At 45.6% G+C, this 16,793-nt stretch overlaps 1 protein-coding gene across 1 annotated transcript; it reads right to left on the bottom strand.

The window, feature by feature from the left end:
• Positions 1 to 1,768: 1,768 nt before the first annotated feature.
• On the bottom strand, positions 1,769 to 16,384 carry ZDHHC15 (zinc finger DHHC-type palmitoyltransferase 15). The gene is made up of 12 exons (XM_059483027.1): positions 16,243 to 16,384; positions 13,358 to 13,384; positions 11,177 to 11,271; positions 10,383 to 10,503; positions 9,308 to 9,377; positions 8,918 to 8,950; positions 7,717 to 7,837; positions 6,448 to 6,580; positions 5,150 to 5,276; positions 4,499 to 4,608; positions 3,289 to 3,371; positions 1,769 to 2,370 (listed from the first exon to the last, which is right to left on the bottom strand). Exons 1-11 carry the CDS (start codon positions 16,382 to 16,384, stop codon positions 3,328 to 3,330), a joined length of 1,023 nt encoding a protein of 340 aa, XP_059339010.1. The 3' UTR covers positions 1,769 to 2,370; positions 3,289 to 3,327.
• Between the last annotated feature and the right edge of the window lie 409 nt (positions 16,385 to 16,793).

Raw genomic sequence — 16,793 nt, 5'->3', positions numbered from 1 at the left:
TGAGAAGTGGCTCTGAAGTGATAAACTTTGTGTTGTTCTAACAAGAGTTTGTTCCAACCATGGGAGGCTGAGCTGCTTTGAAGGAAAGGGAAGAGATGACCATAATTAATTACAAGAAAAGTGAATAAAAGTTCCTTGGAAACATTTAAAACCCTTTCTCAATCTGAGCTTGGTACCTGTGCCATCACAAAGATATCTGCCTTAGTATGAGAAGACAAACCCTGATTTTCAGAGCAGCAGGAGCAGGCAGGGGAGCTCCTGCACAGCTCCCTGTTCCTGCCTGGCACAGAAACAACTCAAACAATGGCAGGGCTGGAACCAGAGCCAAAGCCAGGAAGGGCACAAGAGCCTGCTCAGAAAACTCCTGTAAATCCACACAAGCTCTGGGAAAATACACTTCAGCTGGCAGGATGAAACAAAGTCACCAAATCACCTTCCTGGTTTTATATACAAGGAATTTAAAGTTTTTAAAGGCACAAATAGCACCTCTGTAGGTGCTACATTCTGGCTGTGTTTAGCTGCCATCATCCTCTCAAGCTGCCCCTCCAGAGCACATTTTGCCAGGAATGAGGGGATTAATTCAGCTGCCACCTTGCATCACACACAGCACAAGGTCCAACACCAGATTTACATCAGAAATGCAGCTTTAGATTGACAGGGAAAACCCTTCCAGCACTCAGCAGTCGTTTGGTGACAGAGCCACTCAACAGATGGGGCTCAGGTGGCTGAATAGGAACATTTTCAGTGTTCAGGGCCCCCCTGAGGAGAGACAAACCCACAGGAGCCTGGGCCAGCCCACCTGGGCCCCTCACAACCAAATTCAGCAGTGACACATCCCAGGGAGGTCAGCACTGCTCCACACACACTGCAGAGGCTGAGGGACAAAATTCCATCCCAGGGCACGGATCAGCCAGGAGTGAAACCTTCTCTTAGGGAAGGAACCTCTGCAAGGCTCTCCTGGCTCACAAACACATCCCTGCAGCAGAGGAACAGAGGAAAAAGGGGTTTATTCTGTAGGCAAAGCCTCCATCACCAACCTCACTCATCAGCTCCTTTCTCCTGTCACGCACAGCTGCTCCTGTAGTCACTGCCAACACCAGTGGGCTGATAACAAACACAAAAATGGGATAGAAAATGGTACTAAATGATCTTAGAGGCAGTACACCAATACTTTTAGCATGCACCTAATTCAAACAAGAATGATGGACTGGGCTGAATCATGCAGATTAAAAAAAAAGGACTCAGGTCTAGAAAAATATCCATAATCCAGCCAGCCAAGTCTCAGTTCCATGCCCCAGAACAGAAACAGGGATTCACCTCTTTGACTGTAAATGCAGCAAAATGCAGAAACAAATCTGATCACCTCTTAGTGCAGAAACCCCTGAAGCCACTCAGTGCACTGAGCTGGGAAGAAGTCTGAAAAAATTCAATATATCAGTTGTGTCTTCAGCATTTTGGGGCTAAAGCCACCCCTGTGGAGTGAAACTCCAAACATGACTCTTGGAGCCAAACTTTCAGTGCATATTTCAAATTCACATCTTCCTTTCTGACTCCATGAACACACAAATCTCCATCAAACACTGATCCAGGAATGAGATGATATTTTAACCCTAGGAATTAATGCCAACTGGACTGTCTGAAGTTCCCTTTTGCATTTTAGAAGCCTGCAAGTGGGATGCAAGAGCACTATAACCCAAACACCAGGAAAATAACACCCTCCCTAAAAATGTTTTAAAAAATCTATGGCCACAATATTCTTGAATCTTGATACTGGCAATGTGAATATTTTATTTTCACTCACAGCTGCACATGTACATGTGCATGTTCAGCACTTTTGCTTTCAACACTTTTACATTCAGCTCCCAATTTAACTGGGCCAGATTTAACTGGGTCTGTCTTGCATTGAGCTGAACTCACTCAGAATTTAAATACATGAGAAAATGCCACTTGTCAGAGAAGGTTGGAGAATCAGCCTCAAAATAAATAACCATCCCCAAGAATATTATGGCTTGGAAGAATTTCAAGAGCTCGAGTCCCTGATGTTTGCAAAATGAAAAGGCCTTCGGAACGCACTCGCATCAACATCTGTACCTGTTCTGAATAAAAAATAGATAGTATTTATAAAAAAAAGAGAGTAGGCCAAAGATTGGCCATAATCACTCTGTAAAATTGTTCTGTTAACTCTGTAACTTAAATTTATAAAGCCTTGGGACATCTGGACAGCAGGATTCCTGGAGAAGCACTCTGGAATGCAGATTCCCATCAGACAATACTTCAGGATGTTTTCTCATCTTGGAGATCCACCTGTTTTCTGCCCCTCAAAACTGAAGTCCTTGCCAAGAGAAGGGATGTTGGCTCCTGAGAGAGAAGCTGAAATTTAAAGAAATACAAATGTGCAACCATAGCACTGCTGTTAGGAGGGACTGAGGGCTGATCTGGGCTTTGGGAGTCATTTTAAAGCCATGAAGAACAAGAGGAAAATGCTGATTTTGCTTGGCCTGGTGGGATGGCAGGATGCAGCCCTCACTGCTGACAGAAAACACTCTGGGGAACAAGGCAGAGTCCTACACCCACTGACAGCAGTGTGGAAGGGAGCCAGGCAGGGATTGCAGGGCTCTGCCTCAGCAGTCACTGCCTGCCCTGGAACTGAGAGGGGCAAAGCCCAGCTGGCAATTCCACCTCCTGCCAGAGGGACAGCAGGGGATGCTGCTGGGATCTCATCAGTTCCATTCCCCTGGACAGCAGGACACTGTGCCCTCCTCACTGCCCGCAGCTCCTGCGGCAGGGGGTGGGTGGGGCATCTCCACCATTCTCCAAGCCAGAGCAGGGAATGTTCTGGAAGCAGCACCTGCCCCAGCTGGTGTCAGACCCACCTTTCCCAGGGGGAGGGAAAGCCTGGAGAGGAGTGACAGCTGATGTGACATTACAGGGCACTTCCTTGTGTCCCCAGCTGCACCTTGGCTGTGCTCAGTTTAACACCTCACCTGCCCCTTCCCACACCTCCCACAGACCCCAGAATTTCCATCCTGCCACTGTCCCAGCCCTGTTTTCCACAGGAGCTGCAGGATTGGTGTCCTCCCCTTCACAGAGTGCTGGGCTCTGTTGTCACCTGTGCTACCCAGCCCAGGGCCTCTGAGAGCATCTGCTGCCCTCCAGGGCCCCTTGAATAAGGGATTGCTGGGCAAGCTGGAGAAATATTTTCCTGCTAAAGCCCAAACCTTTTCAACATCACCTCCCCAGTCCCTGCAGAGCAGTGGTGTTGAGGGAGATAAAGAAAGAAACACTGACCTTTCTGATGCAGCTTTCCACCACTGTGTGCTCACACTGCTATGTCTCCCTTTCTATGGCAAGGGATGGGGCCTCACCAGAACCTGTGAAAACCAAAGCAGTTAGACAAATAAATCTGATTTTCTCACTGAGAATACATTTTTCACTAAGCATGGGACTGTGTTTTTAAGGATAATTACAAACAAAAATAGACAACCACTTGTCAGAGAGAACTGAGCAGCTGTTTTTAACTGAGATTACTCTATTATTGGCTTTATTTATTTCATAACCAAGTCACAAGCTTTAAAGCCACAAAGATAAATAAAGGTCTTGCAGTTCTAATGGAACATTTCAGGTCTTTCTGGCTAGACACTTTTACTGATTTACCTCTGCTGTGTAAGAGAGAATTTGAATATTTCAGTTGAAAGGACCCACAGTGATCATCCAGTTCAACTGCCTGGAAATGTCAGGTATTTTATAAGCTCTATAAATTGGGAGATTTCATATAAGCTCCAGACCATAGTCTGGGGTCTGATCTAGCCAAAAATCACCTCACTGCCACTGTTTTCATATGGAAGATTTAATTATTTATTCGTGGAATTTAAAGTTTGTAAAAATTGGAAGAAGCTCTGACTCATTCCTAAAGGAGTTATTTTAAGCATCATTAAAAATTCACAGAAATGCCATAGTTTGCTATTTTAAAGCAAATTTTGTTGGTTTAAAAACTCATTTGTGTTACCTTGTGTAAGTACCAATATGTATAGAAACCCCCTGGGAGAGCAGGTAAATTTACACTGGAAATAAAGCTGGACAAAGTATAAAGCAGCCTCCTAAATGCATCCCTGAACTCAGGTGTTTGCATGCCTGATTTCACACACTGCCACAGGATAAATACACTTTAAAAAATCTAAATATTCTCCTCCTTGCAGGCACCACTTTATATCCCAAATAACTGGGCTGCATGCAGCAACATTTACATGTAAATGCTCTCAGTTTGTGGCCGCTTCACTTTCTCTAACCCTTGAAACACCTTTTAAGTTCATTCACCTGCAAGTAGAAAGTTATTAAAAAAAGAATTGTTTCCAAAGCAGAGCTTATTTTAGTCTGTGCTCATTAATCAAGTCCCAGCTGCTCAGGGACTTCACCAACACAGTTTTTTTATTTGATTATCTCTTATAGTTCATTTATTGGCTACTGTAGATCAGGAGAAGCAATTTCACTAATTCCTTACCCTGAGGCTCTTCATCTATTCCATCCTCTTCCCACTGCTCCTCATTTGCCAGAAGAGGGTTCCGAGCTTCACTCAAGGTTCTCATGGGGAAAAAATGTCCATCCCCCTGGCTGCATGGAAAAGGGACAGAGGGACACTGCAAAAGCAGCAAGAAACTCTAAAAAACGACAATTTCTCTACATTTTTTCTGCAAAGTTTTCTGTTGCCAGTATTTCCCATGTTTACTTTAAATCATCTTTAAGCACTGTGTTTGTCTTTCATTTTGGTTCTCAATTTTTTCAAGGTCTCTGCAGTACAAAAGTTGAAATCCGTGGCCTGGAATCAAGTAGTTTTTAGCAGAAGGTAAATGTGATAATTTGGTCAAGTAATTTGAATACAGAAAAAAGGCCTGGAAAAATGTGGACAGTTAGAAGTGACAGGGGAACTAAGGAAAACATTTATGAAAATTAAGCCATTAATAGGTATAAATTTTATCAATTTATCCCACAGATTCTTCAGGGCAGAAATCTCACTTGTGTTTGGGTGACACCCAACAGGAAATGGCCCCACTCTTACTCAAAGACACATAAAACCCCCACTTTCCTGTGACCTAAACCTGGACACAAAATGTGAGAAACTGTAATTACATCAACTTTTAGCAGGGTTACTTACCTAGAGGCAATAGGCAGCAACCAGAGCTTTTTTTCTTCCCCAAACACTTGCTGGAGGTTCTTCACAAAGCCAAGATTGAATCCATTTTTATCTGGGCCATTTTGAAACACTGGAGCTGAGAAAGCCTCTGCAAACAGAGACAATTTTGGTGGAAAAAAATGAAAATCAATGGCAAACACTGAAACAGGGTTGTGCATTTTATAACCATCTAAAGACAACACGATTTAACAGATTATAGATACACAGCAATACAGAGTTTCAAAATAATGGTTTTCCCATTTTGCACAGCCTGTAAAGACTTTCCAGCTGAAGGCAGAATTTGGTTGTGCAACTGAACCCAGAGAACAGTCAAAGAACCCACAAGGGGTTGTTTCATCCAGAGAATGGAATTAAAAGATCTTCCTGTGGGACTTGATGGAATTCAGAGAGTAAAAGTTTCTAGGTAAAAAACTCTGCATGCAGGATGAAGTAGGTTGGTGTTCAGTGCATATTCCAGAAGTGGCACTGCAGATTTAAATCACCTCATTTGTTAATGTTAGAATGAAAAAGCACTAGGGACAAATAAATGCAAATAAACTCTGGGCTCTGGTGGGGCATAAAATTAAAAAAAGAGAGGAGAGAAGAACCTTGAGTGCCTTAGGAACAGTTTGATCTCCCTGCTCAGCTGCTGCACAGGTCTGATGTTTTGGGATAGATGAGCTTCAGTGCCCCATGAAATGACTTTTGAAGTAAATAACTTGATAAAATCAGAATGTTTGCTCTCTCTTGACAGTGTCTGTTTTGTTACAAAACTTTATCCCAAAAGCTTTGAAAGTTGAACATTTATCTGAGGAAAAGTAAAGAAACTTTGGCAAAATGATACTGTTTTAGATGATAATTTCTTTGATTTTACAGTCACAACTTATTTGTCTTTATCAGTAAAGATGGACACTGTGTTTCCCAAGCTCACCAAGCTGATTGGGGTGCACCCCAGTACAAGAATAAACCATTATTCCTGAAAAGCTGCACTCATTTCACAGCAAATACAGTTTCACATATGCATAACACTTTTATAATTGGACTTCTACACTTTTAGGCTCTGGTTTCCCTAACAAAGCTTTTGTCACACCAGCTAATAAATGCAGCTCATTTGCAGTGACAAATTTCTGCAGCTTGTACCAAGATCTTAAATCTTCCTCTCCTCATAAACCAGCAGGAATATACAGAAATAGAACAAATGCATTTTTTCTTTTTTTTTTTTTTCTTCTTACAGCACCTTTGGTGTGTCTTACCAGAAGGAAGAGACAGAAGAGCCTTACCCAGAGTGGATCTGTTCCTGCTGACCAGCCAGCAGTGGTAGCCAAACAGGAACATGAGGCTCACAAAGAACATGATTGCCACAAAGAGAAGGAAAAGGATGTGGAATTTGGAGCGTGCATTGGTCAGCTCACCCTGGAAAGGAAAGCAACACAGAACAAGTGATGGGAACAAATTAAAGATGGAAATTATTTGTACTTAGAAATATAATTCTAAAACTCCTATTGGGAGTTCTCAAAATTTACAGGCAAAAGTGAACATTACTAAATAAAGCAAAAAGAGACAAAGAAATGAATGTGGTTCATTTCCCCTCCCGTATCACAGCACAAAGAGTGGGGGGTGTTATTAACCCTTGAGCCAGCCCAGCACAGCTGCCCAGGTGGGCATGAGGAGCACCCTGTGCCTGGGGAAATGAGCAGGCAGGAGCTCTTGAAGCCCTGATTAAGTTCTGCTGAGTTTCCTGTGCATACATTAAAATTCTGCACCTTGCTCAAGGTAAGCCCAGAGAAACCTGCCCTCCATATCTGCAGCTATTGGGGAGGGTTAGAACTGAGCACAGATGGATAGGGAAGGGTTAAAAGCCAAGGGGGACACTCCAAGCAGAAGAAAGGCTCCTTTCCCTTTGCAGCAGGAGAGCCAGGGGCCAGAGGTGCCCAGCAGGGACACAGGCAGGCTCTGGGGACATCCAGAGCTCAGGGCTGTGCCTTGCTGGGCGTGGGGAACAATTAGTGCACAGCCAAGGTACCTAAACACAAACATACACAGGTACTGAGGAGAGGGGACAGAAATAGAGACCAAGGGCCAGTGTCCTGCTGGAGCTGTCAGCTGGCCTTGCTTTCACAGAAACAATCAGTAGTAACTGAGTAAAAGCCTCCTTTGGGTCACTGGTTTTAAACTGAGAAAGGAGGCCTGTGGGGGTTAGAAAATGAACATGGGTTTTTTACCTGTTTTTTTCTTTTCAGTAAATATGTACAAATCATTGCCAGGATCTTACACATCAGTGCCAAACATTCCAATGTACACCCATGCAAACACAAGGACAGGGAAGGGACAGCACCTCTCTGCCAGAAAATAATCTACAGTCTGAAATTCCTGGCTTCTTGCTCTGTGCATGATGAACATGTAACAGGAGGTGGAGTCCCAAAGGGCCCAGGAAACACCTCCCAGGAAAATGCAGCCCCTCCACTGCCTGAGAGCAACAGAGCACCGAGAGTCACCAAAGCCCACGAGACTGAGAGCAGATGAAAAAGTAACCGGATTTCATGACTTACTGTCCAATACTTAATGAAATACTTGAAGACTGTTGCAGCAATATACAAGCAATACAACAAAGAATAGGCTAAGAACAGTAGAAAGAATTTGTAGTTAGAAAATCCAATGCAGTTATTCACCCTGGAGGACAAAAGCAAAGTTGAAATCAGGATTGGTGCAGCACACAGTGGGTGTAACACAAAGAGCACGAACCAGTTTTGGGGGTTTGGAACCCCTGGGTCACACAGCCCAATTTGCCAACGAGCAGCTCCCCTTAGTGGCCGCAAGGGAACAGGACCGGTGGCTCTGCTTTTCCCTCCAACCCTTCCCTGGGCCCAGGAGAAGCACAGTTCCGATTTTTGGAATTGTTTTGAGGTTGGTACCACAGGGAAATGGGTCACAGAGGCAGCAGCTCGTTCCTCCTGTCTGCCTCTTGTCTGCCAAGGAAATCAGAGCCGGGAGTTCTGTGCTGCTTTATTCCTTTGCAAAGCTCAGGAGCCACCTCAGCCCTGCCTGTTTGTTACACACAGCCCAATTCACTCCACCCTGGTTAGAATTGTCCATGCACAGGAGAGCTCTAGAAAGGAACACGGGGATGTACAAAAAACCCCAGTGGGTGTTTGTGTATGAACTCAGGTTTGGAAAATCTTCTACAATTTTGATCACCAGGAAGGTTCAGGTAGGGAAATGTTTGGGTTGTTTCTGAATTCTTAAATCTTCCTTTTTTTTTTTTTTTTTAAAAAAAAAAAGGAGGAATTTAAGAAATTTAGTGGCAGCAATTCTGGAAGGTGTAAAGCTCAATTATTCCATGCAGCTTTCTGCACAGACTGTCTCTGACCATCATCAGTCCAGAAACAATCCATGTGCAATTGTTGTTATTGGGAGCACCCCAAGTGCAGCTGAAACACTGAGAGAGCCCAAAGGAAAGGCTAAGCTGGAGTTCCTTTCAAATTTGAATAATAGTTAATGAGTTAATTAGCAGTTGGGGTTTAAACTTTATCAATATTATAGCATTTTTACACATGGGTTATGGAGCGAATGTGAATGATTTGTTAAAATTTAATTTCAGGCAATCTCAAAGTGCAATTATTTTATAAGTTTCCCAAACTAAAGAGATGGATGGCCTAAAATGTGAGAGGCATACAGACATGAGAGGCATAAGAAATATATCTAAGTAACCTTTCCTTTCAGAAAACCACAAAACAGTTATCTAGGACATACCATGGACAGTGATGATCCATTTTTAGCACACACCTGCAAAAAGACAAAAAAGAAAAATGGAAGATTTTTAATTGGTACTTCTTTTCCAACTGCAGATCAACAGCAAAACTTTGATTTTTGTGAGGTTTCTACACAATAGATACTCAAAATGATGCTGTCTCTAAGTTTTTTGAGGTAGATATAATTTTAAGATGGAACATTTCTTAGTGTTTGAAGACCAACCAATGTCCTCGCTCCTTGTGGAGATAAAGAGACACAAGAATGATTTCTGCCCTAGAGCAGAAGAGCTGCAGTTGGGACAAAGACCCTGGGGAACCTTTTTGTGTACAAAGACACCTGAAGGAGCAGCCCACTCCCAAAACCTTGTGATGACAGCAGCCCATGACTTACATGGCACAAACAGAGCAGTGGTGACAACGGTCAGGTTTGATCAGCTGGCATCTGTCACAGAACCGAATCCCTGCAGTCAGAGACAAATTAAAACAATGGAAAAGTGTTTTGTTTTTTTTTTTTCTCTGTTAGTTGATACTGTGCTCATTTCCTAACTATTCTTTTCCTTTCCTCTATCACTTCAGCAGGTGACCTGGTGTTTGCTGCAGGTCACAATCAGGTAAGCAACACTCATAACTCTGATGGAGACTTGCAGATGGGGCAACAATGAGTGAAAGCACAAAATCACAGAACCATGGAATGCTTTGGGTTGGCAGGGATTCTAAAGTCCATCATGTTCCATTCCCTGCCATGGCAGGGACACCTCCCACTGTCCCAGGGTGCTCCAAGCCCTGTCCAGCCTGGCCTTGGGCACTACCAGAGATCCAGGGGCAGCCACAGCTGCTCTGTGAAGCTGTTTCAGGGCCTCACCATGCTCACAGGAAGGAATTCCTTCCTAACATCTATCCCAAATCTAACCAACCCTGATCTAACTCATACAGCCAGCTCAAAAGTGACAAACCAAAGCTGCACACTTGCATCCACATTTACTCAATTACCTACACTTCATTTTGATAATCCAGTTCTCTGCTTCAAAATGGCTTGCCTGACAGAAACAAGCAGGTCAGAGCCTCCAATATGAACACAAATTTCTTTAAGCTGTGAAGGGAGTGCAGCAGGCATTTAACCACTGAACACAATACAGAAAACTGGTCACAGAAGTATGTGCTGCATCCCTAAGCCAGAGTCCATTTTAAGTAAAAATTATGACAGATTTGATTATTCTATTTGTAAATGCAGACAGCACATGTGGGCTATTGGATTGTAAATCCAAAGGCTGACATCTTGCTCCTCAAAGGCAGCACCTGGAACTGCACTGAATTAAAGGGCTCAAGGCTTTTTTTGTTTTTCCTGTGAGCAAGGGAGGGCAGGAGTCAGTGGGTGCCTGGCAATGCTGCTGCTCAGCAGGATGCTCTGGGTGCCAGCCTTGCTGCTGGCTGTGACTGGGGGGGTTCGGGCTCCGTGCCGGGCTGACCTCCATTCCCTGTCCTCGTGTACACCGGCAGCTTCCTGGCGATCTCGGCGAGGATCTGCCGCTGCACCTCGGGCCGCTCCTCGTTCTCGTAGCGCTCCTGGTCAGCGTAGGACATGTGGAACTGCAAGCAGAGGGCACCACAGAGCGCTCAGCACGGGCACCGCAGAGCATTTCACACCCAGCCGAGCCTTTCACATCCAGCTGAGCTTGGGAACGCTTTTACCTCCCCCTCCTGAGGTTAATTCAGCGGGAAATGTGGTTGTTAAGAAGACAAAGGGAGGCAGTGAGTGCTGGAGAGCCAGAATACCGAGAGACAGCAATAAGAAATGAAAAAGTGAAATTAAGGCTCATAAAACAACTTACTAGAATTGCTCCTATTGCTACCCTAGATGAATGCCATTACTCACCTTTATAACACATTCAGCACCTCTCTTGTGAGCAAGAACCTTTTTTAATATTTAAAACCGGGATTAGTTGTTATTTATAAATTTACATTCTTGTAATCAGGATCAGAGCAAGGCTGAGTATATTTGGAGTGCCACACAAATACTGACCTCATTTTGCTGCCTCAGTCTGAGTGTTTTATTAGTATTTCATAGAGAGATAAAATGTGAAAAAAAGGTAAATCTAGTAACCCAAGCAACATGACAAAGTAAATATTTGGTTGAAAAGAATTAAGAGACATTTGCCTCTGACTCTCCTCTTCAGATCAACTGAAGACTGAAGGATTTTTGAGTTCTCTTTAACATCTGTGGTTTTCTTTTGCAAGGAATGAAAGGTGTTGGCTCTCTTACCTTTTTGCCTGGCTGTATTGGGAGAGTGAAAACAGACTTCCAGTATGTCCACACAAAGAGCACAAAGAGAATATGGAATACTACGAGATAGGCCACTAAAAACAAAACGAGAAAAGAAATAAACAGAAACAGAGTAATGACTTCTTAAGCAAAGGTTTCATCCACAATGGGCATAATTCAAATTTTGCACAACAAAGTAAAAAAAAAAAAAAGGAAGAAAGGAAAGGACAGATGTCCATCCAGTGCCACCCATTATTGCAGTCCAGCTAAACCTCATGGCTGAGGGTCAGCAGCACCCAGAGCTCAGGAGTGACCAAACTCAGAGCCTCCCCTGCTCCACCTGATCCCATTCTGGGGGAGAGGAAGATGCAGCTGTCAGGTAATTGTCCCACAGGGCAGGTGACAGCCCCATATCCCTGGCAATGACAGGATTCCTGTCTCTTCCCCACATCCCAGGCACAAGCCCAGCACATCTGGCTGCTGCTGAGCAGTGCAAAGGTGAATTTTGCACCTCCCAGTATTGGGGTTCAGTTGTTGCTAAAAGCAGTGGGAAGCAGAGTGTGCACTGTCCACCCCAGCACCATGATCCTCTTGTGAGAGCAGAAATAATATGAGCTTTACATCACCAGAAAAAGCCCAATTTCTTATTAAACATCTTTTACATTTGCTACAATTGATACAATAAATCAGGAAAACTTCCCTGAATTTGATCAAAACAGGGCTTGTGATTACTGAGGAAGAATTGCAAACCAGCCCATGTCAGAACAGTCTCAGTTCAATGTGCAAACCTGACTCCTTTGGCATTTGCAGGCTTTCCATGGACAGGGAGCCAAAGGAGCTGTCCTTCAGCTGCACAGACTATTTGCCATTTCTTTAACTCAGCTCATTAAGACATTATCAAAGTTACAAGACTGTTATTGCAATGAAATAATGTGTTTAAATAAAACTATCTCATTTCCCCTTTTCATATAAGCTTCAAATTCCAGAAAATAAGATTAAAATAACTAGTTGGAAAGAGAAATCTAAAATTCAAACACTTCTTAACTATTTCAAAACACTTCTTTTCCTGTGTGAAAATTGGTACAAAAGGCCAAATGCATCAGTGAGAGTTTCTAATGAGACAGCAAACGATGGGACACATCTCCCAAGGATGTGATGGACTGTGGGAAGGAGCTGTGAATCACAGCTAAGTATTCTCATGCTCCAAGCTGGTTTGAGATGTTATCCTCACACTACAGGTGGAGCTGAGCCATTTTTAATTAATATAGAGGGAGATAAATCTTGCAACAGGTTTAATTTTGTTGATCAGCCTAGCAGCACGTCAGAGGAAGCTGACCTGGAGATGCACCAACAGAGTAGGCAACAATTAACTTCCTTCTGCAGAGCAGCCATTAACATCTTTCAGTCATTAACATCCTGCTTTCTGCAGTTTCTCTGTAGCAATTTCAAACATTTGAGCTGCTTTATAGAGGAATTTACTGGATGCAGCAATCTGGAGGATGTTTAAATGTCAGCTGGCACTGCTCTTCATGGAACAGCTCACACTACACCTACTCCTGTCCTTCACAACCCCTGAAGAACAAAGTCACCAAGAGAACACCTGGATTAGCCAAAAGCATCCAAAGAAGGAGAAAAATATTAAAATAGCCACTGAGTCCTTACTCTTAGAACATGGCCATTACCTCCACCAACACACCTCAAGAGTGTCACTGAGCAATCCTACTGTGCTGTGACTCAGGATCTGTTAGTGGGCACCAGAACTGAGGGAGAAAACTTAGCAAAAATAGCTTTCACTGAAAGATCAACCAGAACAGCAAAAAAAGCCAGGTGGGCTGCAGATGGGAACTTGTATTTTCTGTTTGGCTTGTAAAATCAGCTCTGGAAATGTGAAAGGGAAAGGGAGAAGAGGGGTGTGGGTGTGCACAGATACACACAGAGCTTTTCCTGAAGGAGTCAGAGGGATCAGAGCCTTCCCATGCTCTGCCCAGACAGAGCATTTCCCAGGGCACCCAGGAGCTCAGCATGCTGAGTGCCTCAGGAGGGTGCAGTCACAGGAAGGAAACACTGAAAGAGGATGGACCTTAAAAATATGACAGCAGATATTTCTGATATCTCAGCCAGAACATTTGTGAGCCCTTTTACATGAGGGTTGCATGGCAAATAATAAATTATCACACATACCTTTCTCCACAGGGTTGCTCACAGTCACTGGAAAAGAAAAAAAAACAACAAGTGTCCACAGAGGAAATATGAATCTCAGAGAAGTTTGTGACAATTAACATTTCTGTGTGAAATACAGCCATTTTAGGAAAAATGTTCACATTCAAGAGGCAAAGAGAGAGCCCACAGCTCAGCATCAAACCAAAAGTATCCATAAGAACTCTTCACTCACACACACACCCACAGCAAGATGTTCACTCACTCTTACTTGTGCTGTCTTTTCCCTGCTTATAAAATATATTCTGTACATTTTGCATTAGAAATATGATAAAAGCAATCCTGTGGTGACAGGGAGAAGATCACCAGGGCTCCTCTAGCACCTGTGTCTCTGTATTTGCCACACACTTGCAGCTGCTTTCTACTGATCTCAAGGTGGTCTTGACTCTTCATTGTAAGCACTGTCCCAAAGCATTTCTGCATCAGCAGGATTAAAAACTTCTAAATTTCTCAGCTTTGGCCAAGTCAGCAACTGCAGTGAGTTCATTGTTTTTTTACACTACCTATCAGCAGAAATTTTACAACTCCTTTTTACTTCACAATAATGAGAGAAAAGGCTCTCCTAACAGAAGCCTCTGAGCAAGCAGCAGAAGTTGCATTGTTCAGTGCCTTCTTGCAGTGACTATTTGAAAATCCATCCATTATCTGAAAAGCCAGCATGCAAGTTTAACAGAAGAGACAAGGACAGCTTTTTGAACTGAAAACAGGGAGTTCTGTGATATTTTGATAAAGCATTGCTTGGAAGACAAAGCTTTGTGCCACACAGCAATGGAGATGAAAAAAGAAACCGAATCTTGGTTGTTTCTCTGCCCACTCAATTTTAGGTAAACAAGACTGTTAGGAAACCTTCAGTTTTCCCTTTGCTTTGCTGCCAATCAAGCTACGATGAGCTGTTCACAAGCAGTGCCTGGCTCCCTCCTGCAGCAGGGCCTGGCTAAGGATTTACCTGAGACAAGAGCACAGAGATACAAAAGGTTCTGGGGAGGATCACTGCTGTCACCGTGGCAAACAAGAACTGAGGCCTCCTCCTGTGACTCACTGGCCAGCCCAGCACTGAGAGCTCAAAGAGCATCAGGAGGTGCCTCCCAGACATCCCCACAGCTCAGCACAGCTGAAAATGCAAATCCAGGTTCCAGACAAAGCATTCACTATTGACAGGCTCCCAGCAGCTGAGAAGAGGCAGCCAGCTCAGCAAGCCTTGCTGGGTTAGAAATTAGAGAGAGACAACATCCTGCTTGGCAAGTAACAGCACAGGCCAACAGTTCATGCTCCAATCCTGAAATAATTCAATCAGTGCAACTTCTGCATAGATAAACTCCTCCACACACAAATAAAAGAGATGAGAGAGAAACGAGGCAAAAAAACCAGGTGGGTGTGGGCAAATGAATGAATTTAAGCTGTGATTCCACACAGCAAGCTGAGCTCCTGCCAGCTGAACCTGCACTTGGGGAGCAGCACAGCCCAACCCAAACCTCACTGAAAGCACCTGAGCCTCCTCCAGCAGCTGCACTGGGACCCGGGATCAGCCCCTGCTCAGGATTACTGAATTTGCACAGCACATCTCAAAACACTGACAGTGTTCCAGGAAAATGCTCCACATTTTTTGTCACATGTTCTAATGACAGTTCCATGCACCTCAGAGATATCATCCTATGTGAATTCTTGAAAGAAACAGCCCACGGTCTCAGAGATGGGATAAATGTGATGAAGTGTTTGGGGGCTTTGCCAAGCTGCTGATTAAAACAGACCAAAGAAGCTGCATTTCATTCTAGCTCCCATGGAGAAAACACCAGCAGGTCTCACTGCACTGCCAACCCTAACAAACACCTGATTTATGTTTGCTGTGCAGCGCCAGAAGGCAGCTCCTGCCCCAGGAACATCTCAGTCTATCCTTTCTGGGACGTCTGGTTTCACTTGTCTGCCTTACTCGGTCCTGAGGAGTCACAGCTCCTTCTCACAATTTCACAATTCCAAGCTTCCAGCTCTTCTCTCCACCAGAGCTAACAACTCTTTTTTCCAATAGCACACTAAACCAGATATAACAAATATAACAAACATAAGAAAGTTTCCAACTTACTACACAGTTGTTACATTAAATATACAATTACTAGCCAGCATAAAACTTCCTCTTCTCAAATGCAGTGTTTTCTGTGATACTGTAACAATTCCACGCCTGAGCGTGATCCCATGTAACCTATTTCTTTCCTTTTCAGAATACAAACATAAAACCATTGTAAGGCAGGGCACAGACTGATGTTTGTTACTGTTTAGCTCATAAATCACATCTGGACGTTATCAAATCACAACAACGCCGCCTTTCACGGTGGGATCACCGTCCCAGCCCTCTCAAACGCCACCTCCCTGCTCCAGGGACAGACAGAACCAGGGCCCAGGACCGACAGACAGCACCCCCAGCCCGCCCGGCCGGGCACAAACCCTGCGGAAAGCGGGGCAGCACATCCTAAACCCACTGATCCCGAGCAGGGCTCGGCTCGTACTGAAGTGTTTGTCCCTGTGCACGGATCGCTGCCGGCATCGGAGCCTCGGGACACCGAGGGACACCGAGGGACACCGGGGGACACCGAGGGACACCGGGGGACACCGAGGGACACCGGGGCCCCGCTCACACCGCGGGCACGGCAGGAGGAGGAAGAAAGGATGAGGAGAGCGAGGAGGAAGTGGAGAAGGCGAGGAAGAGGAGGAGGAGGAGGAGGGAAAGAGGAAGAGGAGAAGGGGAACAGCCGAAGCCCCCGGCCCGTCGCGCCCCCCGCCCGCAGCTCCGCGGGGGCCCCGGCGGCACCGAGGGGCGGCCCGGAGCGGGGACCCCGCTGGGCACGGGCGGCGCTCACCGAGGCAGAGCTCGCAGACGTACGCGTAGTAGGACCAGAGCAGGAGCAGCGCGATGAGCAGCACGGGCACCCAGGCGAAGGCGCGGCGGCAGCAGCGCAGCCCCCGCCACAGCGCCATCCCGCCGCCCTCAGCGCCGCGCATCGGCGCGCGGCTGCGCGGGCTGCCCCGGGGCCGGCGCGCTCGGCGCTCGGCTGAGCGGCCTGCGGGCAGCGGCGCCCCCTAGCGGGGCGGGCGGGCAGTGGCGCTCGGGCTGAGGGAGCGGCGCTGCGGCCGCTGTCCCCTCACAGCCCGGCTGAAGGAGCTTTGCTCCGGCCGCTGTCCCCTCACAGCCCGGCTGAAGGAGCTTTGCTCCGGCTCCACTCCCCTCACAGCCCGCCCGTGCCGAGCCCGGCTGAGGGAGCTTTGCTCTGGCCGCGCTGTCCCCTCACAGCCCGCCCGTGCCGGCTCTGTGTGCTGGGGACGGCGGGGACGCGGTGCTGCTCCTCTGCCCAGCCCTGTGGGCACACCCGGGGCGCTGTGTGCCCCTCCGGGCTCCGCAGCTCAGCACACC

This window comes from Ammospiza nelsoni, chromosome 15 (genome assembly GCF_027579445.1).
Source record: "Ammospiza nelsoni isolate bAmmNel1 chromosome 15, bAmmNel1.pri, whole genome shotgun sequence".
NCBI lineage: Eukaryota > Metazoa > Chordata > Aves > Passeriformes > Passerellidae > Ammospiza > Ammospiza nelsoni.
The sequence above is the reverse complement of the archived record's forward strand: the minus strand, read 5'-3'. Positions and strand labels throughout refer to the sequence as shown.

Excerpts from the sequence above, each read along its gene's own strand:
- ZDHHC15 (XM_059483027.1), bottom strand. The coding sequence starts at position 16,384 with ATGCGCGGCGCTGAGGGCGGCGGGATGGCGCTGTGGCGGGGGCTGCGC. Across the intron at positions 6,581-7,716 it reads ATTTCATTAAGTATTGGACA|GGTGAGCTGACCAATGCACG; the intron begins GTAAGTCATGAA and ends TTTCCTTTCCAG. Across the intron at positions 4,609-5,149 it reads TTGCTGCCTATTGCCTCTAG|CCAGGGGGATGGACATTTTT; the intron begins GTAAGTAACCCT and ends TTTTCCATGCAG.